The sequence below is a fragment of the Talpa europaea genome, assembly GCF_964194135.1.
Source record: "Talpa europaea genome assembly, chromosome: 13".
Classification (NCBI taxonomy): Eukaryota; Metazoa; Chordata; class Mammalia; order Eulipotyphla; family Talpidae; genus Talpa; species Talpa europaea.
In genome coordinates this window covers 79,476,676-79,499,499 of record NC_140080.1, presented here as the reverse complement: position 1 = coordinate 79,499,499, position 22,824 = coordinate 79,476,676, and the positions used below count along the sequence as shown (strand labels likewise).

The 22,824-nt window shown below is 49.6% G+C and overlaps 1 protein-coding gene across 3 annotated transcripts in view; it reads left to right on the top strand.

Moving 5' to 3' along the window:
• LOXHD1 (lipoxygenase homology PLAT domains 1) overlaps window positions 1-22,824 on the top strand; it is a gene marked incomplete at both ends in the record, with an annotated part of 125,188 nt that overhangs the window by 2,344 nt on the left and 100,020 nt on the right. For all 3 annotated transcript variants that reach the window (XM_084252107.1, XM_084252106.1, XM_084252105.1), the window contains 3 exons: window positions 318-432; window positions 6,587-6,667; window positions 8,803-8,987. In XM_084252107.1, coding sequence (XP_084108233.1) covers window positions 318-432; window positions 6,587-6,667; window positions 8,803-8,987 — 381 coding nt within the window. The remainder of the gene's footprint in view (window positions 1-317; window positions 433-6,586; window positions 6,668-8,802; window positions 8,988-22,824) is intronic.

Sequence of the window (22,824 nt, the reverse complement as noted above, 5' to 3'; positions counted from 1 at the left end):
CACTTAGTGCTGTCATCGTTGTCTTTTCAACTTCAGCTGCTCTGCTCCAGTGTGTGTCCAGGACTGTCCCCCTGCCTTTAGCTCCCTCACCTGTAAAATGAGGATGCAGTTTAGTGGGAGATATTGGTCTTATGGCAGGACTTGTGGGGAGTCTCATGTTGGCTCAGGGCCTGGTCAGTTGTCACAGGGGTTCACAGAGTCCTCTGGGGCTGGACAGCCCCTGGAGGGCTGCAGGATCCTGCTCTGACTTCTCCATGCCCATGCAGGACTCCAGGTTTCCTTCTGAGTCTGCAGTGTCTTTTCCTCTCCTCCTCCAGTGTACGAGGTGGTCACAGCCACGGGGGATGTGCGTGGTGCAGGGACAGATGCCAATGTCTTCATCACCATTTTCGGAGAGAACGGACTCTCTCCCAAGCTCCATCTTACCAGCAAGTGAGTACCCGTTTGGCCTTGATGGATCAGGGGCTATTAGTCAGGCTGATACAATTCTGGAACCCAGGGGAGAAGGCATATGTGACCACACGTCTATTAAATAGTAAGGGGCCTTGCTAATGACAGACATGGCCCTCTCCAGTGAGTATCAACCAACTTCCCTAAGTTCCTGTCTTGATTTTTGTGGCTAGTAATGCCACTCACATTTCCCCAGTGTGTGCAGGACCAGGAAACCTGGGCTAGGTCCAGCTTTACACTTTAGGTGCCATGTGATGTGGGCGATCTTGCCTCCCAGGCCTTGGCTTCCTCATGGACCATCAGAAAGTGGTAATTCCCTTTTTGCTGAAGTCAGGCATTGGGGTGGAGAAACAATATGATGCATGTGAGGGAGCCAGGAGTGGAAAATGCTGTGCCCCATCATCCCAGCCAGGGACCAGCACTATCTTATACCTTCCTGCTGAAAATCACCTGTGCGTCAGTCAAATGCATTCCTGTGTGTGTGCTTGTGTATCTGTGAGTGTGAGTGTGTGTGTGTATGTACACCTGTGCCCCCATTTCATTATAACCTGTTGAGACTGGGGCGCTCTCTTTGTGACTCTCCTCGACTCCGTGCACACAGAGTTACACAGCAGAACAGGAGAACAGTTCCGCGGACCTCAGAATCCCCGAGTTGTCTGGAGGCTGGAGGGTGGACCAGGCAGCTGGTCTTCAGTCTACACTGCATGAATCTGGGGGCTGATCCACTGGTTCTGGGCCCCCTGAGCCTCTACCATTCCTTCCCCCCGAACAGCTCAACTTAACAGTGGTCTCACCCACTGAATTTTCTGAGTTAGATTTGACTATTTGAGGTCAAGAGTTTCTCAGCCAAGAAAAACTTGAAAACCACTGCATCTGTGTCTTCCAACTACTACAAGAGGAACACGAGGCCTGGAAAGGACGGGCAGGGAGCTCTGAGTCCTGAAGCTTTGGGATAGGAAAGTTGGTGCTTAACCCCCAGGTTTTTATTGAGATATTTTCTTCCAGCTCATGGCCCTGTGGCCCCAGAAGGGACATGGGGGACCCCCTTGACAGCCTCCTGGGGCAGCAGGTTGTGACCTCTGAGGCTTGGGGGCTGAACACTTCCAGAGGTGGCAGGGGAGGTTATAGACGGGTGGGGTCCACAGGCTAGGAGCACCCCCCAAACTTTGTGCTTAGCACCCCTGCTGGGCCTGGATAAGGGGTACACCTAGAATTTGAGCTGTGGCATCCAGGCAGCATAACACCCTGTTTTGTCCATTTCCGCAGAACAGGGTACCCGCCTTCTCGCACTGCTTGCGCTGCGGAGTGACCACTTGCAGATGTCTTTTGCTCCCGTGATGTGGGCACGGTAACGCGCATACATGAAATGCCCATCCTTTTTGCCATGAGTGCTCCCCAGAACCACCCCTTTAGGGAGAAGCCAGTAGACCCAGGGGTGATGGCCAAGCTGGTTTCTGGAGTCCCCAGTCTGACTTTCTAAAGCAGAAGCAGCATCATATCCTTTCACCCTTTTCTCACGCTTTCCTATTGCACACACCTGGTATCTTCACACGATTCCCCTTCACCCTCTTCATTTGCCAAAACATCCTCACAGGAAGGCCCCAGAGGCCCTCTTATTACGGGTGTGAAGGTTTGTCACTGGGCCTGGCCCCGGGGCGTGTGAGATCCAGTTTCCTTCTCAATGGGAAGGAGAGGTTGCAGCCTGATAGAGAGCCCAAGGCACAAGGGAGCTGCAGGGTGGGGACCCACATGTGGCCACCAGCAGCCCCAGGCCCGCCCCCCATGTGTGAAGCCACACCCCATCAACTATGAGGATCAGCTGGCGGGGCGGGGGTTTCTCCCATAACTGTGTCATACTCCACAAGGGTACAGGTTAGCTAGGACCCTAGTCTGACTGGTGGGGAGCTCTGTGTGCGAGCCCATGGTGGGGCTGGGCTTTGGGGTGGGGGGAAGGCTTGCAGCATCAGCTGACATCCTGGAGAGGCTGGAGAGGTGACAGGTAGGGCTTGCTAGGTGGAGCAGGAGGGTGAGGAGAGGCTGGCTTCCTGCCTCTGGCTTCCATCCCAGTTGTTTGTAAGTAGTAAGTTTGGTATGCAGGTGGCTAGGGCAAGACTTTACTGGGATGGACAGGTAATTTGGGCCTTGTGTGAAACAAGGCTCAGAGAAGAGAGGGCTATAAAAAGGGTTAGCTTAGCCCAAGGGGAAAGCTTGAAAATCACAGAGGCAGCAAGAGGCTGCTCAGGCCTATGGGCTGGGAAGGGACCTGCTGGCTGGGAGGTCAGGACAGCCTGGGGGGCAGAGAGGAGAAGGCTGCAGAGGCAGGGGAGGACCAGAGTGTAGAAGGCCTCTCCTGAAAGCTGATCAGTGGAGGATCTACTTACGAAAAGGTCGAGAGTCAGTCATCTCACGGTGGAGGGCAGATAAGTGGAGAAGGAGGAAACCAGAACTTGGCCGCTACAAGAACCCAGAACATGTCTATAAAATCCTCCTCATTTAAGACCTTAGTCTGGGAGGGGAGTGTAGCTTTCCAAGGAACCCCAGGTTGTCAGAATAATACATGTGGCAGTGGAGGTTACAGTGTTCAGAGAGATTTCGAAGCAGTTAGCTCAGCCGGCCCTCTCCCCCACCACCCAGGCCAGAATGCCCACAGGTCTCCAAATCTCGTCTCATCCTTCCTTGCTCTTCCATCCTTCCACACTGTGTCACCCCAAATGCAAACCCATGGGTTATCTGCATCCAGATTAGTGTTATTTTTTTTTTTTTTTGATTCACATATACACACGGACACACTACATACTGCAAAGTACTTTCGTGTATACCATTCACGAATAGTTCAGGCTGCCACAGCTGTGGCTCCCCAAGGAAGCCCCCCACTCTCTGGGTTCTTTTCTCCCTGACCCAGAACCACCCCCAACATTGGGTCATATGTTCAGAATATGGCAAAAGGATGGGATCTCATGTATCTCCTGGAACCCGCTTCTCCTGTTGAGAATGCACCTTCTGAGAGTGTCGGAGAATGTTTGTCTCTTTAGCCAGCTGGCTCTGGACCTGGGTGGTGGCTAAATCTGCAGCCTGGAAGGGCTCTCCTGGGTGGGGTCCCTGCTGAAGGCGGGCCTGGGCAGGGGGTTGGGCACTGCAGTAGCCTTTCTTAGGGATTGACCAGGAGCCTCAGTGAAGCTGTGATCTCTGCAGGGGAGTGTGAAGTCTGCATTTCCAATACGTCTTTTGACCAGAGACCTTCTGTCCTCTGCTATCAAATCACCCTCCTCTTCCCCTGCTCACCTGCATTGGTATTATCCCAATTTCATGCAATCCTCAAATTAATTCCAATGAATTTGCTGTAGGCAGCTACCGGCTGGATGGAACGGGGGTGCCACTGAGACAGGGGATTGTGCTTTTATCTTAATTACAAAACAAGATGCGTTCCCTTCAGAAAACCAAAAAATAAGACAGGACATATACTCCATTCTTTTTCTCTTTTCAATGAAGTTTTTATCCTGTTTCATTTGTTTGTTCTGTTTTATGTTCTATTTTTAACCTGCTTTTACTCTTTTGGTAACCTACTTTTACTCTTAAACCTACATCATAAACATGCTTCTGTTTCATTATTCTTTTATAACAAGATTTTTAATGGTCGTGTAATATTCCATTGATAGCTTTCCAGGGTAGCTGTTTCCTGGGTTATTCATTTGCTGTAGAGACCATTGTGTATTTACTCTAAAAATCAATTTCCTTTTCTCAGCTATTGAAACAGAAAGCAGCTCTTATTCCTCTCTTTGTTTCCTGTGCATGCACTCTGATGCACAGAACTGATGTTTACAAGTCATTCCTACAGCTTTGACTCTGAAACAGAGCAAGAGGTGTGTTGCTTTTCATCCTTTCCAGGAAGGAAGATTTACTTCTCCCTTTTCCTTGCTCTTCTTTTAGAACCCAAAGATGATATTCTCCTCTACCCATTCCCCATTATTAACAACTTGTATTAGTCTAATACATTTGCTCCAATTGTCGAACCAATATTGATAGCTTATTATTTTTTAAAAGATTTATTTATTTATTTATTTATTTATTTATTTATTTATTTATTTATTTATTTATACAAGCACTGGGTATAGTCAGAAGTGCCGGAGGGTGAGAGAATTCACCAGAGCCAGAACGGGGAGCAGAGCAAGCAGAAGGACCGAAGTACACTGCTAAGGGGAGCAGCGGGCGGCAGGAGAGGTCTGCGTGCCATGTGGGACCCTCCTCCTGTGGCCGGGGAGCAGCCGGGGATCGAACTGGTGCTGCAGAGGCTGCGGGAAGCTTCGCAACCCAGCGCTCAACCGCTGCGCCACCGGGGAGGCCCCTGATAGCTTATTATTAACTAAAATCCATAGTTTACATCAGGGTTCACTCTTGGCTGGATATCCCCTATGGGTTTTGACAGATGGATAATGGCGTGTGTCCACCACCACAGTCTCATACAGAGGAGTTGCTTGTCCTGAAAGTGCTCTGTGCTGTTACCATTCACCCCTCCCCGCACTAAGCCCTGGTCACCACTGACCTTTTCCAGAATGTCACAGAGTTGGAGTCATATAATGGCCCTTGCTGATTGGCTCCTTGCACTTCTCAATATGCATTAAGTTTCCCCATGTCCTTTCCTGGCTCGAGGGCTCACTTGCTTTTACTGCAGAATAATATTCTATTGTCTGGATGAGCCACAGCAGAGCCTCCCCTTGTTCTTTCTCATGAGACTGAATTTTTTTAAATGTGGAAACGTTCAATATTTCCATATTGTTTAAAATGAAATATTAGCCATCTTTATCAAGCCAATGGTACAGTGACTGTGTACCATGCGTTGTCTCACCCCTGGCTACCTTGGGGGGCTGCACCCCCTGAGCCTCAGGTATATGCAGCCAGCCTGGAGGGGGCCCTTTCACTCTACAACACCCAGGAGTTTCTCCCACCCTCTCCTCCTCACCTCTGTGCCCTGATTGCACCTTCAGGGCCTCCTCCCCCTATAAAGTGCCAGGCATGCACTTTCACCCACTTTCCTGAGCTCTGCACCCCTTTAGGAGGCCCCCCAGCCCTGTCTTCTGATGTGCCCATCTTAAGGAAACTTGCTCCCAGGACTGGCCATTTGACAAAGTGACTCTCTAGAAACTTGGACACTTTCTGCTGCTGAGAGTCTGAACCCGTTGAGGAGAAGACCTCTCGCCTGCTCTTTACTTTGGGGCAGCCTGATGGCCAATAGATAGGAATGTCCTCCAAGCTTTTCCTTCCCCATGCGTGTGCTGGTGCTAAGCGCATGGCCAGGCACACGGAGGGAGGGCGACGGCCCTCAGCCCCTCCCGGGCTTCTCTGTAGCATCAGGAAGAGCAGCCGGCGGCCTGGGCTCCCACGGAAGGGTCCAGCTGCACAGAGGACAGCAGATGTCCACGGGGGATTCCAGCTTCTACTCCGGAGGACTCTGCGAGGATGCTCCTGTTCTGCCATGTCCAAGCTGATTGAATGTAGGACACTCTCGGGTGGGGACTTGCCACACTGCATAATGCCTCAGCTGTACTTGCTGCTCGCACGGTCTGCAGGATGCCAGACGTGGGCTCCCTCACCACCCTCTCCCTCGATTGTTGGCTTGGGCTGAGTGCTTCCTTCTTACTGGAATGGCAGGACCGCACTCCAGCACCCAAGACCTCTACCTGCTTGGGGCTGCCATTGCCATTTTTCCCAGCAAGAACAGCAGGAGAGGAGGAGAGGCCAGGAGGCCTGTAGGCCCGAAAGCACTGGGCATGATTTCTTCCTCCATGGTCCCAACCCGGAGCAACCATGGGGCACTGGGTCAGGTCTTTGGCAAGTCAGATTCTGGTCCCAATTCTACTACCAACCAGCAGTTTCCTTGTGTGTGAAATGGGGTGACTATTTCCTTCCATAGAGACACATGTAGGCATCACGTGGGTGTGAGACACGGGTGAATACTGACGGTCCTGGCCCTCCTTCTCCCAAACCACATCAGAAAGGAATCTCAAAATGGGGTTGGTTGCTCGTGGCACTTCCCAGTGGGACGATGGAGGAAGAAGGAGGCTGCCAGCCCTTGGCTCTCCTCCTGGGCCTGTGCGCCAAATGCTGATCTGTGTTAACTGGGCGCACACCTTCTTTGCAGGAGCGAGTCTGCCTTTGAGAAGGCCAACGTGGACGTGTTCCGGGTGAGAACCAACAATGTGGGCCTCATCTACAAAATCAGGTGATAATCTGGCCTCTGCTTGGGCTATGGTGGGGGAGGGCATTAAGGCAAGTAGGTGAGGAACTGACTTCATCTATACCTTCTAAGTGATGATCACGCCCGTGGTGTCACCGGAGAGGTTACCAAAACCCATATCTTTTCCTCCCACCCTGAGTCAGTGCCCTAAATTTGTCCATTAGAGATTTACTTCTTTGGGTTAAGACAGTTTGGGAAAAATTTTCACAAATGTGGGAAAAATACTCTGACTGACACTGGCACAGTAGTTGGTAGACTTTGAGATTGTCTTGGTTCAAATTTCTGTTCAGCCATTTATTCACTGTGGGACAGTTTCCCTTTCTGAGTCTCAGTTTCCCCATATGTAATAATGGTGCCAAGCTCCTAGGTTAGTGAGGACCAATGAGTATGAGTTTATAGAAGTAACTGGCACACAGCAGATGCCAGGGGACCTGGTAGGATGCATTTGCTCTCTCTGGGGGAGGGCGAAGAATGACTGGGTAGGGATAACAGATCAGCCGGTAGCTGAGGAAGAAGCTTCAAGTGCTCCTTTTTCTCCTGCTACCCACCTGCATTCAAGTTTATGCCCATTTGTCAGAATGTCAAGAGTATCTGATTGTATCCAGATGAAGGCCTTGACGTGAGTCAAACACAGCCTTAGCTCAGCCCTGACTTTCTTCCCCTGCGAGGAGATGCAGGATTATGAACTCTCTCTGTTCTGGGGAAACAGGAGGCCTATGAGGTGCTAGCACTGGTAGCGTGGGGTGTTAGGGTTACAGGCTTTTGCTGGGGAGAGTCAGGAAGTGGGCTCGTGTGTAAAGAATGGCAGCCAACCAGCCAAGGTACCTCTTCCATGCAGGCACAGGCTTGATCCTTGCCTGTATCTGTGCCCCACATCTGCTGGGACTATGTGCTTGTCTGGTACTGTGGTTGTCCATTTAAGGCCTCACTGCAATGGGATGAGATGCTAGGTGCAAGGTGAGGCTGTCTGAGGCTGTCAAGTTCTGAAAAAGAAACTGATCTTAGAGAAGAAACTGGGACTATCAAGGATGAGGGAACCATAGGAAAGGGGAGAAGATTTGGGGGCAGAATTTGAAGGGTCTGGATTTATGCTGCCCAAATGCAGTAACCCCACACAGCCACGGGCACTTGTAGCGAGGCTGATCCCTATTGGGGTATGCTAATGGATGAGGATATGCAAGAGTTCCGAACACATGGTCTAAGTAAAAGACTGAAATATCTTGTTAACAAATTTTTACATGGATATATGTTGAAATGACAAATAGATCAAATGGAGTACACTGTTAAAAAATTAATTTTGCCAGGTCCTTTGCTTCTTTTAAAATGTAACTTCTCTAAAATCTACAATGACATGTGTAGCTTATACATACAGCTCATGTGACATTTCCATAGGACACTACCAGTCTAGGTGGGCATGGGGGAGGGAGCCTCTGGGTGGTGGAACTAAGGAGAATGTTTGGGAGGTCTGGGAGTCAGTGAGACCGGGGAAGCTCAAGATGGTCCCCTTGTGAGCCTTGGTAAACCTAGATTTTCTTTTTTTCTTTTTCTTTTTTTTTCTTTTTTTTAAAACAATAAATGAATATTCTTTTTTTAAAAAAAAGATTTATTTATTTATTTTTAATTTATACAATAGCTGGGGTACAGGCCAGAGGTGCGGGAGGGTGAGAGGATTCACCAGAGACAGAGCAGGGAGAAGAACAGGCAGACAGACTGAAAGTACTGCTGAGGGGAGCAGCGGGCAAGGCAGGAGAGGTCTGCTGGGCCATGTGGGAATCTCCCCGGCCAGCCGAGAATCGAACCCGCCCTGCAGAGGCTTTGGACAGCCTCACAGTGCTGTGCTCAACCTGCTGCACCACCAGGGAGACCCTGATCCTAGATTTTCTATGGAAGGTAATATTTCCTTGCAGGCAAAGCCACAAATCACATTCATTCATGGGCACACCCACCTTGCAAAGTATCCCTATTTCATAGATGAGAAAACTAAGGTTTGAGAGGTACCTCTAACAACAGCAGCAACAATAAATCATTGACCCTCTTGGCATAAACACTTGGGCATTCCAGTGTGGAAGGGGCATCGTCTATTCTGTCAGTGATGGTCTGGGCATCTGCTTCTGCCCCAGGATTGAACATGACAACACGGGCTTGAACGCCAGCTGGTACCTGGACAGTGTGATCGTGACCGACATGAAGCGGCCTCATCTCCGATACTACTTCAACTGCAACAACTGGCTGAGCAAGGTGGAAGGTGATCGCCAGTGGTGCCGAGACCTTCTGGCCAGCTTCAACCCCATGGACATGCCCAGAGGTCAGTGCCAAGGCTGCTTTGCCTGCCTAGGCAGGACTCACCAGATCTCTGTCTGGTTCTAGGCAATTTTGTCATCTCCTCTAAGGTCTTCCTGGTGGCATGGGCTCAGTGGGACCCCATCTCATCCTCGCGGCTGTCCCAATAGCAAGCTTGGGTGCTGTGGGGGCTCAAGGAGATGGGGTGTGCAAGGGGCATGATGGAGGGACAACAAAGCCCTGAGCATATCCTGTATTAGCACATATTAAAATAATCACACAGCATTATATAAGCCTGCTCTGCCCCCCCACCCCAGCACCCTGGGAAATGCACCAGAAAGCAGAGATCAGAAGGGAGGGGAGGACGGGTGGTAAGATGTCTGGGTTTTTTTCTTTACCAGTCCTTGCTGCATTTCATCCTCACCCTACCTCTGGGGCGGGAAGGTGAGGGAGAGCAGGCAGGTATTAGTTACACAGGCAAACACTGAAGTCCAGGGAAGTGGTGACTCATCTGAGATCAAATAGCCATTGGCTGATGGGACTAGAATATGAGTCTCCCCGTTCTTCTGGAATGTGCTTTCTGCCTGCCTCTTTGGCAGGGCAAGATCAAGGGCAGTTAGCTTGCACCTCAGAGACCAGAGTGTGTATAGGATTGTGGCTAGGGGCTAAGGTGGTGGTTGGGCCAATTTCCTTGGGTCACAGGAAGCCCTTCCACTGTAGCCATGTGGTTGCTTCTTCAGTGCTTTGGTTTGAATCCAGCCTTTCTGGAATGGTGGCCAGTTCCCCACTCCCAGGGCCACCCATTCCACTCCTAAATTGTCAGAAAGGTCTTCCTGAAATTAAATCCTGTATATCTCCCCCAAATTAAACCCTATAGATCTCCCCAAGATGTCTGCTTATGTGTCCCAGTCTGCCCCTTCCCCCCCCCCCCGCACCCCACGGCACATGCGTGATTTTACATGAGTCCTGCAGCTCTCTGCAGACACACTTCTCTCTGCTCAGGGTCATAGCCCTCTCTTAGTCTCTCTTCTCCAGTCTGCCTTCCCGAGTAGCTCTGGTTTGTCGTTTACCCTCAAGAACATAACCTCCTAGGCTAGAACCCTCTGTTCCACATGGGGGCTGATCAGAGTCAAGTATGGGGGCCTCCCTGACTCCATCCCCCTGCTTTCTTTTATTATTGTGGTAAAATATACATAACAAATTTTATCATCTTAACCATTTCTGGATGAGTAATTCAGGGGCATTAAGTAAATTCACATATACCATCACCCCCATCCATGATCAGAAGTTTTTCATCTTTCCCAAGCAAAACTCTCTACCTATTAAATAATAACTCCTATTCCTGTTCCCTGAAGTCCCTGCTGTCCTCTACTTCTGTGTCTTCAAATTTGGCTACTTTAAGAACCTCGAGTAAGTGGAATCATCCAGTGTTTGCCGTTTTGTGCCTGACTGATTTCACTTAGTATCATGACTTCAAGGTTCATCCATGTTGTAGCAGATGTCAGAATTTTAATTCTTTAGGCTGGATTGTATGTCTGTATCATTTTATTTATCCATTCATCTGTTGATGAAAATTTGGGTTGTTCCCACCTTCTCACTATTATGGTTAATGCTACTGTGAACAATGGTGTGCAAATATCCATTCAAAGCCCTGCTTTCCACTCTTTTGGGTACATACCCAAGAGCAGAGTTACTGGATCCTCTGGTAATTCTATGTTTAATTTTTCAAGGAACTGCCATACTGTCCTCCAAAAGCAGTTGTTTCATTTTACATATCCCCAGCAAGGCACAAAGATTCCAGTTTCTCTATGTACTCACCAATACTTGATATTTCTGACTTAATGTGTGTGAGGTGGTAGGTCATAGTAGTTTTTTTTTTTTAAAGATTTATTTATTTATTTATTTCCCATGCCTTGAACTGAAGCATCACCATTAGCAGCTGCCATTGGTGTGGCCCTCCTGAGCTGCTCTCAGATGCTGGGTCTGGGGTAGGACATGGTCCATGCCCTCTAAGAGCTCTCAGCCTGGAAGAGGATACAAATCGCTGAGGTTAAGGTACCCACCAGGAGGGGGTAGGGCATCATGGTTCAGAGCTCCACATCTCGGTTCATGAAATCCCAGGCCCAGATGCCAACAATACCACCTGCTAGCTCTGTAACCTCAGACACAATGCTTCTGTCACCTGTGCCTTCTCTTTATAATTAGCATCCTATTAAGATCCACAGCATCCTAGGAGGGAGGGCCTATTGTTATCTCCACTTTTGCACCTGCAGGGACAGTCAAGGTAAGCGTGAACAGACCACCCCTCTCACTCCCCTTGCTTCCTGGTCTCAGGCTAGCAGCTCCCATTTCTCAACCTGTTTGCTCAGACTGTGTTGGCTCCAGTGTCTGGCAGGCGGTGGCTCTGAAAGCTGTTCTCTCCAGCACTCATACACCAAGAGGAGGTTTCAAGGGACCCACGGGAAATAGGACTGAAGATGAGACACCCTCTCCCCACCTGCTCCCAGATCATGGAGCGGAAGCCAGACTGCTAACAGCAGTTTCTGGGGCTCTGGCTCCAGCCCATCAAGCCAACAAGGACCCCCTCGTGTTGCTCTCCCCAGAGCCTGCTTGCCGGGGTGGTTTCTGTTGCAAGTTGGTGAGAGATAATAAAGCTGTCTCTTACTAAAACATATGCTGGGGCAGAGGACATGTCAGGACCAGCGCCTCCCCCTCACCCAATATTTCTGTCTTCTCCTTCCATTTTCTTCATGTCACCAAACCCTGCTGGGTTTAGAACAAAGCCCCAGCCTTTCCAAATAGCATGACCTCTCCCCACCTCTGCATCCCCTTCTCCTGAAAACTAGAGAAAGTGAAATTGGCAGCATCCCCTCTGGTGCAGGGATTCTCAGTAGGCCTAACCCCTCCCCCAGCTGCAGTGAGGAGACTCTCACAAGCAGAGAAGGGGTTTTTAATCTGCTTCTTAAGATTCAGACACAGTCTGGCCTAATCACAGCAGAATGAGCCACCGTGGCTGATGGGGGTTTGAGATGGATCACTGCCTGAGAAACACATTTCAGGGACTACTATTGGCCTTTTTGGGCTCTGACTACTTCCTAAGTGTCTAGTTGTTCTTTCCAGCCAAGCTCAGGTTTCTCTGGGGGTGATGCTGGGGTCTACCCACCTGTGACAGCTCTTCCACTCCCACCTGTAGATGTGGTTGTTGGGATTTAGGGGCTTGGGTGAAGATCAGTAAGAAACAGGCTCTGTGTGTATGGGGGTGGGGTGCTGTGTGTAGACACACCCCCTCATGAAGACCAGGAGAAGTGATAGGTAGAAAGGGCTCTGCTGGAGGCCAGAGAGCTATCTCCTAGTCCCAGCCCTCGGGGACAACCTTAGGCAGGTGGCCCGTCCCACCCGGGCTGCTTCCTCATCTTACCAGGAGGTTGGACAGGGTGGTCTCTGAGGTCCCTTGCAGGGCTTGCTTTCTCAGATACTCTGCGAGCAAAGTGCCTCCTGTTTCTCTCTTGCCTGGCTCCAGGTGTCTCCTGCCCGCCTACTTGGGTGTTGTCAATTTTGGTGTGACATCATGGGGCACAGCAAGCAGGTACAATTGCTAAGCCCTCAGCAGAGTTGCAAAGGCTGAGAGTGACAAGGTACCCAAGGAGGCTCAGGGCACATCTCTGGGGTTGGGGGTCAAGTAAGAGGCAGTATTGAAGGATTGTGGGGTGGGGACATCCCACTTAGACAAGGTGGGACAAGATGGTATGGTGTCTTTACATAGATTCAAGGTGACCCAATGTTAGGTCCTGAAGGAACTTGCACCTAGAAATTGCCACCTGATCGGGAGGTATGGGCAAGAACTGTTTAGGACAGACCCTGCCTGGCCTTCTCAATGCTGATATGATGTCATTTCCTGCCATCTGGCTAAGTAATTGTCCCTATCCCAGTGCCAACCACAGACCCTCTCACCATGAAAAGCATTGAGATGATCACGTGGCTTAAATTCATTCTGAGCCCATCACATCGCTTCCGGAAAGCTCTGCCAACTTGGCAATGAGAGTGGCCCCTGAAGCAGAGAACTGAGTTCCAGCTGGCCTGGGGCTGTTCATACCCCAGAGCCATCACAACCCAGGCACAAGAGCTCATCCATGTTTCAGACCCAGGCCTCACTGGTGCCAGAGAGGGCCCTGTTTCAGGTGGTCTCTGCCCCCTTCCCTGGCCCCAGGTGGGACATGTTCCCTGGGCTTTGTTAGGGACAAGCCTTCCTCTAAGGATTGCTTTTTTTTTTTCCTTTGGTGGATTAATAATAAATATGGCTGCACTCAGTTTTGTGTGATGCTCCAAAGAGACCGAGGAACTGGTTATTCGAAGTGAGCCCCCAGCAGATGCCAGGCTCGGGCAGGTGGACTGGGAGCTGGTGGGTGGAAGGATGGGGTGGACCACATTTTCATCCAAATTCCCAGTTTGAATTGACTTTCCTTTCTTGTTACACTAAATGGAACAGCCAGTGCTGGGGTCTAAAGCTGCCCAGAGGCTGGGGGCAGGTAATGATGGGATTGTATTTGTCCAACGTTGTCACTGCTTCCCCTCTGGATCATTTTATCAGGTACCTGGGGTGTATTTTCATTATCATCCAGCTCCAGATGTGCACCGGGTCTTGGCAAGACCACACTGGGCAAGGTGCCCAGTGCCAGGGCAGCGTGCACAGTGCTTCAATTTGCGAAAGGGACAGGACAAGAAAGGCATCGCAATGAACACACTAAGGACATGTGCAAATTGTGTCGCCCTGCAGTGGGTGGCAGGCCTACCAGGGAGTGGCACGGTACAAAAGCAAATGTACCTTGAAAGCCCAAGGCTGGGGTGATGGATGCTAAAAACACCCATCATGAGCACTGTGCCAATAAGTCAGCGGTCCTGACTTATTCTGAATCCTATTGGCTGATTCCATGGACTAAAACATTAACCTAATATATATAGCTCCCTGGATCAGCAAGTGCTTGGGGCTATATACCCTGAGTTCCAATTCTGACTTTGCCAACCATAGTGATGAGTCCTGGCCCAGTTCAGTTCCTCTCCCATCCTCAGTTTTTTCAGCTGTAAAGTGGGTGCACTAGTGGTTTTCTGGGATCTTTTCAGGGTTAGTGGATGGTGTACTTTCATCACCAAAGGACCTGGATAGGCCTGGAGCTGCCCCCCCACCATGGCCATGAGAGGAAACTGGCTCTTGCCTCCTTCTGCTGTGGAACTTGTTCTCCAGTTCATGCCCCTCCTGCTCTTTCCAGCCTTCTGCATTGTGTCTGTCTCCCCACCATGAGCTTGGTCTCTGGAACCCCCAACCCCATTCTCTGTGGTCAAAACCTGGCTCTGCCACTTCAGCAGCTATGCAAATGAGCAGCTGTCTTAAGCTCTGTGACTCTACCCCTCATCTGTAAAATGAGGATAACTTTAATCCCCACTTTGTAAAACGGTGGAGCTGATTAATGGGGGAAAATAATCATGAAGCCTGAAGGGCAGAGCTGGGCACAGAGTATGCTCTCAGTGAAGAAGGCAGGTCTGGTTGTTGCTGCTGTTACTCTCTAGATGTTTCCTCCTCTTCTTCCCCCACATCCAGGTTTGTTCTGATTCTGAGATACACAGGCTTGAGACTCTGGACTCTCCGAATCAAAAAGGACTTTGGAAGCGCTCAGTGCCAGGATCCCTTATAGAATTTGGCAAATCCATCTAGACAACTGGAAATAGGATCATGACTTTGAACCTGCAGGGACCTTCCCAGTAGCTCTTCCCAACCCTTTTCCCTCTCCTTGACATTTCCCCCACACCCAGCTCCAGCATTATCCAGGGCCTTCTGAATTCTGTTTCTGTGCGTGCTGCCTGGGAACCATGGTGCCCTTGAGCCTGGTGGAGATGGTCGGGCTCAGGGACTCACAGCCTCTGCGGCTCCAGGATGGAGAGAGCGGGCTGGCCCCGCAGCGCTCCCTTCCTCTGAACCTCACAGCAGCTCCCGCCCACCCCATCTGCTCCCACCTCGCTGCAGAAAATCATCTCCGGAAAGAGTGGGAAGCAGAGAACTGCTTTGAATGAGGCCCCAGTGAGGAGTATCAGAGGATTTCAGGACAAAAAGGGACCTTATTTACCCCTCCTCCATTTTATAGAGGAGAAAACGGAAGCTCATGGAAGTACGTGAACTGCTCTTGGTCACACAGCTCACCACGGGCAGACCGAGGGCCTGGAAGCCGTGTGTGCCTCCATGAGTCAGCGGTCCTGGCTGGGGACCTACTCTGCACCAGGCCCTGTGCTTAGGGTCAGTGCGGACAGGACAGTCTTCTTCCTGAGGAGCTCAGAGTCTAGAGGGGAGAGAGTCTGATTAGTAAATAATTGCAGTACTTTAAAAAAAAACAAAAAACAAGCAGTAATAGTAGTAGTAACAACAACAACAGTAATAATACAACATCTTCCATTATCCTATTACCCCAAAAAGTAGCTCATTTTTTTTTGGCACTTACTCAATGTCAGAGGTCATTCTGGTCCACATTTTTTTTCTCTCTTTTTATCATTGTCTAATGATTTATCACTCATTTATATAACCATGTGATTTTGTGAGTACAACTTCACACGTCATATATGTGCATGCATCACTCAGCCCCCACCAGATCCCCAGAGTCAATATCTCGTCATGGATCCTCTCCTATCCCTTCCTCCATGTGCCACTGTCCTCTCTGGTAGCCATTATAGTTTTCACAGAGTCTAAGGATTATTTTTGTTGTGTTTTGTCAGTTTATTTTCTTTGGTTATTTGTATTCCACAAATGAGTGAAATCATTTGGTAACTATCTTTCACATTCTGATTTATTTCACTTAGCATAATCACCCTAAGCTCCTTCCATTTTGTCCCAAAAGGTGCTATTTCATCTTTTTAAGTAGCTGAGTAGTACTCCATTGAGTACATATTCCATAATTTCTTTATCCAGTTGTCTGTCAATGGGCATTTAGGTTGATTCCATGACTTGGCTATTGTGAATAGTATTGCTGTGAACATAGGAGTGTGCACACCTTTTCCTATTAGTACTTTATATTGATCAATCCATCTCTACCCATCCATCCATCCATCCATCCATCTATCCATCCATCCACCTACCTGCCTAGCTACCTACTCTCTGTCATCTATTAGTCTTCACATTAACCTCATGAGGCAGGTATATTTTTATCCCCATTTTACAGGTGAAGGAAACAGAGGCATAGAGAAGTTAAGTGATTTTCATATAAATCCTAGAGCCAAGAATAAACCCAGAGACTTGAAGTTAATCATTGGGTAAGGTAGTCTCAGATACACCTCTTATAACATTTCAATGAATTCCTGTCCTGTTCTTTTTTGTGCATGTTTTTGACACTACATACTGATTTTAAATGGTATTATATTCAACTTTGAAAGCATATTTTTTCACTTACTATTATGTTACAGAATCAACTAATCCAAACCATTATTTTAAATAGCTGCATAGTATTCCACAAATAGGTACATATCATACCTACAATCCTCCATTGTGGTTATTTTTAGATTGTTCTCAATTTTTTGTTATTGCTGGCAATGCTGTAATAGATATCTTTGTAGGTACTCTGTGAATGCAACTATTTCCTAGCTTAAACTAATTTTTATGTACAGGGATTGATTTGTTGGTTCAAGGGCTTTGCAGGAGGGTAAGATTTTGGACATTTCTTACTCACCCACCTTGTTGGCAGGCTGCGTGATATTCTGGTTCCTCCAGGGTCATGAAAATTGCCAGTGTCCCAGTGCTATGGGAGGAAAAACTTAAGCAGTGGAGAAGATTCTGGGATGGAAAGGGAAAAATGGAGCCAAGGCAGCTGGGAGGATCTGGTGTGGCAGGCAGGAATGGGGAGGGTGGCTGAGGGGCTGTGGGAATATCTCTGTGGGCTTCACAATGAATTGGATAGAGGGGGAGGCTGAACATGTTGAGTTGAAAGGAGGGAAAGCTTGTCTACCCCACGCTGTCTCAATACTTGATATCAGGCCTATGTTGAGCAATTTCTCAGGAAAATATATTAGCTGTACATTTATTTGGGGGTCATGAAGGGTAGTGTTTTTTCTTGATCACTGCCCAGGAGCAACTATTAATGACTGAATGATGTTTTAAAGTGTGACCAGGCTCATCTGAGGTCAGACCCATGGCCTGTGTGGGAGTACAGTGGACCCCAGGGGTTTTGGAAGGAGAGCTTCAGGCTTGGGAGTGAGGGGCGGAACATCTAATGTAGACCTGGCAGTGGGAAATTGCCACTAAGAGAGAACCTTCCTGTCTGGATGTCTTCAGTCCCTTTCTAACTATGGACACTTGGTTAATTTTCTAACCTCCTGCCTCATCAGTAAATGGTGGCCCTGGTAGCCATAGGATCTGTCTCTGTGAGGATTAAGTAAGATAATAGGTGCGGACTGCACATAGTAGGTCCTCAGTAAGCATTAGAGACTCTTACTACTTAGATAAGTTATGTCTGATAAGGGCAGTGAGGTTGAGAAAGCAGAGAAGTTCCAGTGCTATGTGAAGAACTGGGTGAATCTGGATGAGAGATTTAGGTCTCTGGTCCAGAGGAGAAGGAAGAGGAAATCTTTTGGGGACAACATGGGGGGTGGAGGGAGAACTGAAGTTCATGGACGGCAGGGCTTTCGTGGGTCAGTGTTCGTGACCAGCCCCTGCACCCCGCATTGCTATCCACTGGATTCTGCCGACTACCCCTTCCCCACAGCTGTGCAGGTTGGAGGAGAACATCCCCCCCACCCCCAGGGCAGCCCCACTGATTGTCTCTCCTCACCATTTTCATCTCCTCCCACGCAGCGCCTGTGATTTCTCACTTCCACGCGGCTTGGCTCTCAGCGAGCGGAAGTGATGGGTGTCAGTGTGTGAACCATCGCAGATTCGGTTGGGGGTGGGGTAAAATCAAGTCCAGTCATCCTCCTGTCACCCCCTCCCCATCCTCACCTGCCAAAATAAATAAAGCACGTTCTAATTCCACCAGAGCTGGGGATGGAGGAAAGAGACTCTGCGTCAGTTCATCAGCCGCTCATTCATGACTCTGCTTCCTAAGAAAGCCTGGACCACGTGAGCTTCTCGAAGGCTCACATCACGTTGGGTGTGGGATGGTCCCTTCCTGGGGAAGCGGGAAGGAGGCTGAGCGAGGGGCATTCTCTGGGCTCCTGGCATCTGGGTCTTGACTAATGTCTCAGCCCTGCACAGGGCGGTCCTTCGGGGCTCCTGGCCCCTCCTAGCTGTGCCTCCCCCACCGCCCAGGGCGGCTTGCTGGAGATGTGTCCTGTCACTGCCGTGCACTGACTGTTCCAGACAGAGCAGGGGCGGCTGTGGGGGCGGCTGGCGCACCAGGCGCAGGAGGCAGCTTGGGCCTGCCAGTGCCTGCCTTTTCTGGAAACCCACGCAGGCAACTTCCAGCTGGCCTGCAGGGGACAGATTTCCTGTTTGGAGGGAGCAGCCTTGTGCCTCTTGGCCTGCAGAGAGAAAAAGGGGCACAGCATGGCTTTTGTGTCCCCTGGGCGGGGCAAGAAGAACGCAGACAACCCTGTGCTGTGGCCTCGAGGTCGGGGGGAGGGGTCTGTTTTTAGGTTGCAATTCACTTACTCACACAAGACTCTAACTCAATTCTGTTTGGCTTTGGAAGGCACCGTGTGGTTAGTTTAGTCCCTGATCTATATCCCCACAGCAGTTGGTTCAGATCAGTGCGAAAATTAGTTTGGCCTCTGAGCTCACACTGACCCTTAGTGGCCACTACCTAGCTCACTACCTACCTAGCTCACACTGACCCTTAGCGGCCACTACCTAGACGGTGGGTTGATGAGTTCAGATGGGCAGGTGGTGCACTGCACAGTGTGACTATGTGAGGCAGCACCTTTCACAACAGAGTTGGTGCATTTGTGTATTTATGATGACAATTATCCAACAGATGGCAGTAAAGTGTCTTGAGGGAAGGACACCTTTTTCTGAATTGCACAAAGGTACCTTATGGGCTAATGGCAGCTCTGAAGAAAGACAAGAGAGAAATAAGTTCTAGGGGAAACTTTATAACAGATAATATGCCAATGGGCACAGCCCAGGCTAGCTCTAGAGAGGGTGGAGCAGCAGTTCTCCCAGTCTTGCTGAGGAGGGTGTTGAACTCCAGCCTGTCCTCTCTTCCCACAACTGCCTTGGTTGCTCTCTGCGATGAACTGAAGGCAGAGTGCCTGGGAGACATGAGGGGGCTAAAGTGAGAAGGAGCTTCCAGGCCTTTCTGGCTGAGGCAGACAAGGGGCCCAAGCCCGGGGATCAGGAAGTCAGGTGGTTGGCAAACTGTTGGTGTGGTGCATCAAGTCTGGCCTTGCCATGCTTCTTCCCAGGGGCAACTTTATCTAGACTGTGTATTAATCATTTGTTCCTGTGTTTACCGTATGTGAGTGTTATTTGAGGGTGGATGCATTATTTGGTATCATCTGGTAGATGTTTTTTGGGTCTGCTCAAACATTTCTTCTTATAAATGAATGGCAATCGCTCTTTTGCTGCACAACATTTTGGCTTCCAAAAAGTCTCGTAGTAACAAAGCCCTGCTTTCCCAAAGCAGGAGAAACCTGTATTTTGCCCTAGGAGGAAAATGACCTCTTGGCTCCTTCCAAGCCCTGACATCCTTTTTCACCCCTTTCTTCTCACCATCTTTCTCCCTCCATCTTCTCCCTCTGGCCTGTGGCGCAGGGGATTTACTGAACCTTGGCCTTTCCTCTGGCTGGTTCTCATTTCAAGGGGGACAGCCTCGTTTCATATGTGGCATCTCCATCCTCACTGCACCCCAGATCTGCAGGGTGAGTTCATCATATAAAAACTGGAATTGCAAACTTGAATTCATTGAAATTCTGATCACAGGAAATTGGGGGGCCTTCCTCTGACCGTTTGGACACAAGACGTGATGCACCATCCCAACAGTTTGCCAACCACAGTGAATGAAGCCCTGCTTTTATTCAGCCTGCTCTTTCACCAGAATATGCACTTAATCACAATTTAGGTTTGGCACTGGGCCCTAGGCCTTGTTTGGAAAATGGCAAATCATCTAGTACAAGGTTCTGGTTGAAGAGGAAATGTGGGGGAAAGAGGTAGAACAGTCATATAATGAGCCTCATCGTCCATCTACAGGGCCACTTAAGGCAGACTTTGTGCAGTGTGCCTGCCCAGTTCTCTGCACTCAGTCCCCTCCTTGGTATGCTTGAAGGTCATCTGACACAGGGGCCCTGCTCTCCACCCCTTTCCACACAGGGGTCCTGCTCTCCACTCCTGCTATAGAAACTTCTGCAGAGGTTAGAGGACAGTCTTGTTCCAGAATCGACTTCCTGCACTCTGCTCACCTGGCTTCTTGATCCCTGGGCTTGGGCCCCTTGTCTGCCTCAGCCAGGAAGGCCTGGAAGCTCCTTCTCACTTCAGCTTCCTCTGGTGTCTTGATGCCTTGGCTTGTCTCCCACATTGTCTCACTTCAGCCATGAGGCTCTGCTTGAGGGTGACTGGACTTTCCCAGGACAAGGATTCTGTGTGTTCTCAAAGTCCCGTGTGTGCTCCTGCTTCCACGTCTCACCTGCACAAAACTTGGGGACCACCCCATCTTCTGAGATGCTCTCTTGATCTCTTGGCTTCCCTCATAGTTGCATGTCTGCCTTTCCTGGTCAAAATCATGGAATGGCAGGTGGAGAATTGCTCCAGGGGTCTTACTTTTTCTCACCTCTGGTACTTTCTCTATAGCCCCTGCAGGTGACTCTCCACCCATGTGCATGGCAGAGTGACTGCTTAGGTGTCTCCAGGGATGGGATACTCACTTCCCCCCAGAGCACCCCAGTCCTTTATTGGAAGGTGCTAGCTACTAGGAAATGTTTCTTTTGATGATCTAAATAGCCCTCTTTATAATTCAACCAGCTAGTTCAGATTCTGCCTTCTGGAACAATTCAGGATGACTGCTACTCCTTGCATAAATGTTTCCCGCCCCGCCATCCTCTCTCCTGCGTCACTGGAGTCCTGTTGCCCTTTTGACTCACTAATGCTCAGCAGGTTCTGCATGCAGAACCTTCTTCACCCCCGCCCCACACTGGCATCAGCAACCAGACAGCCTGGGTATCTTGCCACCTTGCTGAGGGGTCTTGCTTCTGTGAGAAGTGAGCCTTGGACTAGACCTGAGAAAAGAAATGAATTAAAATGAACCAGTTTTCAGAAGCACTACCAGCCAGGGAGAGGAGGGTCAATTGGACTGGAAGTGGCCAGGGCCTTCCAGGGCCTTCCAGGGCCTTTACATCCACGTGACTCAGGATGTCTGTGAGGGGAGCCTGGAACTCTGCCTTGCTAAGAAGCTCCCCAGACAGCCCAAATGTGGCCCAACTTTCAAGCTACTGGTTCAGGGGTTGGCTGTGTCTGGTCTGGGAAGGCCCTGATGCTGTGTCCTGTCTCAGAAGGGTCTTCATGGTGGAGCAAGAGGGGACAGAATCTGAGAGCTGGCAATTGTTGTCTTTGCCTTTTGAGTTCTGAGCCTTAACCTGGGGTGCTTGCTGCTGCTGTTAAGATCCAGGGGCTTCAGAGTGGTTAATGAGAGCATTCATGGTTATCTTTTCCTTGGCTCTGGGTGTGGGTACGGCAGGTACCCCATATTCCCCACAGTGTACGGCTATGGCTACAAATAGCAGCTCATCTGTATGGAGACACAGGCCTTCCATCTGGTTCTTCTGGCCACTTCAGGCTCCAACTGTTCTTGTCTGGGAGCCGCAGGCTCAAGTGGACACGCACCACTCTGCATCCTTACTCTTAACGTCCTTTTGTGATATGCCCCCTGTCTTTCATGCCAACTCCGCGCACTCCCTTCTCCAGTGCAGTCCCCAGGTTTTAGTTCCCTAATGAGGGCCTACACCCTGGAGTTGACAACATCAGGAATGTCTGTCTCCAGCCATGCCTCCCTCTCGTGGGTTGTACCGCCCTGCTATCCTGCAGCACACTTTAACTACAGTTTGTCCTTGTCCTTTCTGCCATGTCCTTGCTCTTAAAGCATACAATAGTCATCTGCAGGTCATTCCGGGTTGTCTTTGTTTAGGTTTAGTGTAGTGGTGAGCATGTGGAGGAGGCGAGCCTGGTGCCTTCACTCTGCTGCCATCTTGCCGCACACCTCCCAGGCAGGTATCCTGGGATACAAGTTTAATTTGCATCAGTTCTACATATTGGCTACAAGACATTTGGACAAAGATGCAGATCACACATAATAGAAAGTCACTGTAGGAAGGATGAGTGGAAGGCACAGTTGTCTTAACCTTGGACTTTCTGGCACCCAAAGGAAATCTTGAAGCACCTCCCTTCCCACACCAGCAGCAGCCCCTGCCATTTGATCTCCACCCTAAGACAGGCTGCAGCTGGAGGACCTGGGCAGGGCTCATCTGTTGTCTACTTTACATTGAGCTGCATGACCCTTTGAGGCTGTGGCCAAGGTTGAGGTACTTGGGGGTAAGAGAGAATGGCTTCCAATGATTGGAGGGAGGATGCAGGAAGCAGACACAGGTCTTTAAATGAAGTAACCCTGATGCATGCCTTTGCTGGCTACTACTGGTGCTGTGGCCTTTGCATTGCTCATGGCCTTGACAATTTACATATAAATTTGATTTCCATCTGCAGAATGCATTTTCCCCCATGAATTTTTACACAGTGATGAAGTGTGGAGAATACATTAAAGAAGACAGAGTAGATGCAGGGGGGCATTTCAATATCCAGGAGAGAAAGGCTCGTGGGTTGGTTCAAGGTGGCACCTTGGATTTGGGCTGATTCCTGATTTCCAGGACAACATGTTAGTAGATGAAAACAGAAGTCTCCTCTACTTCTGATT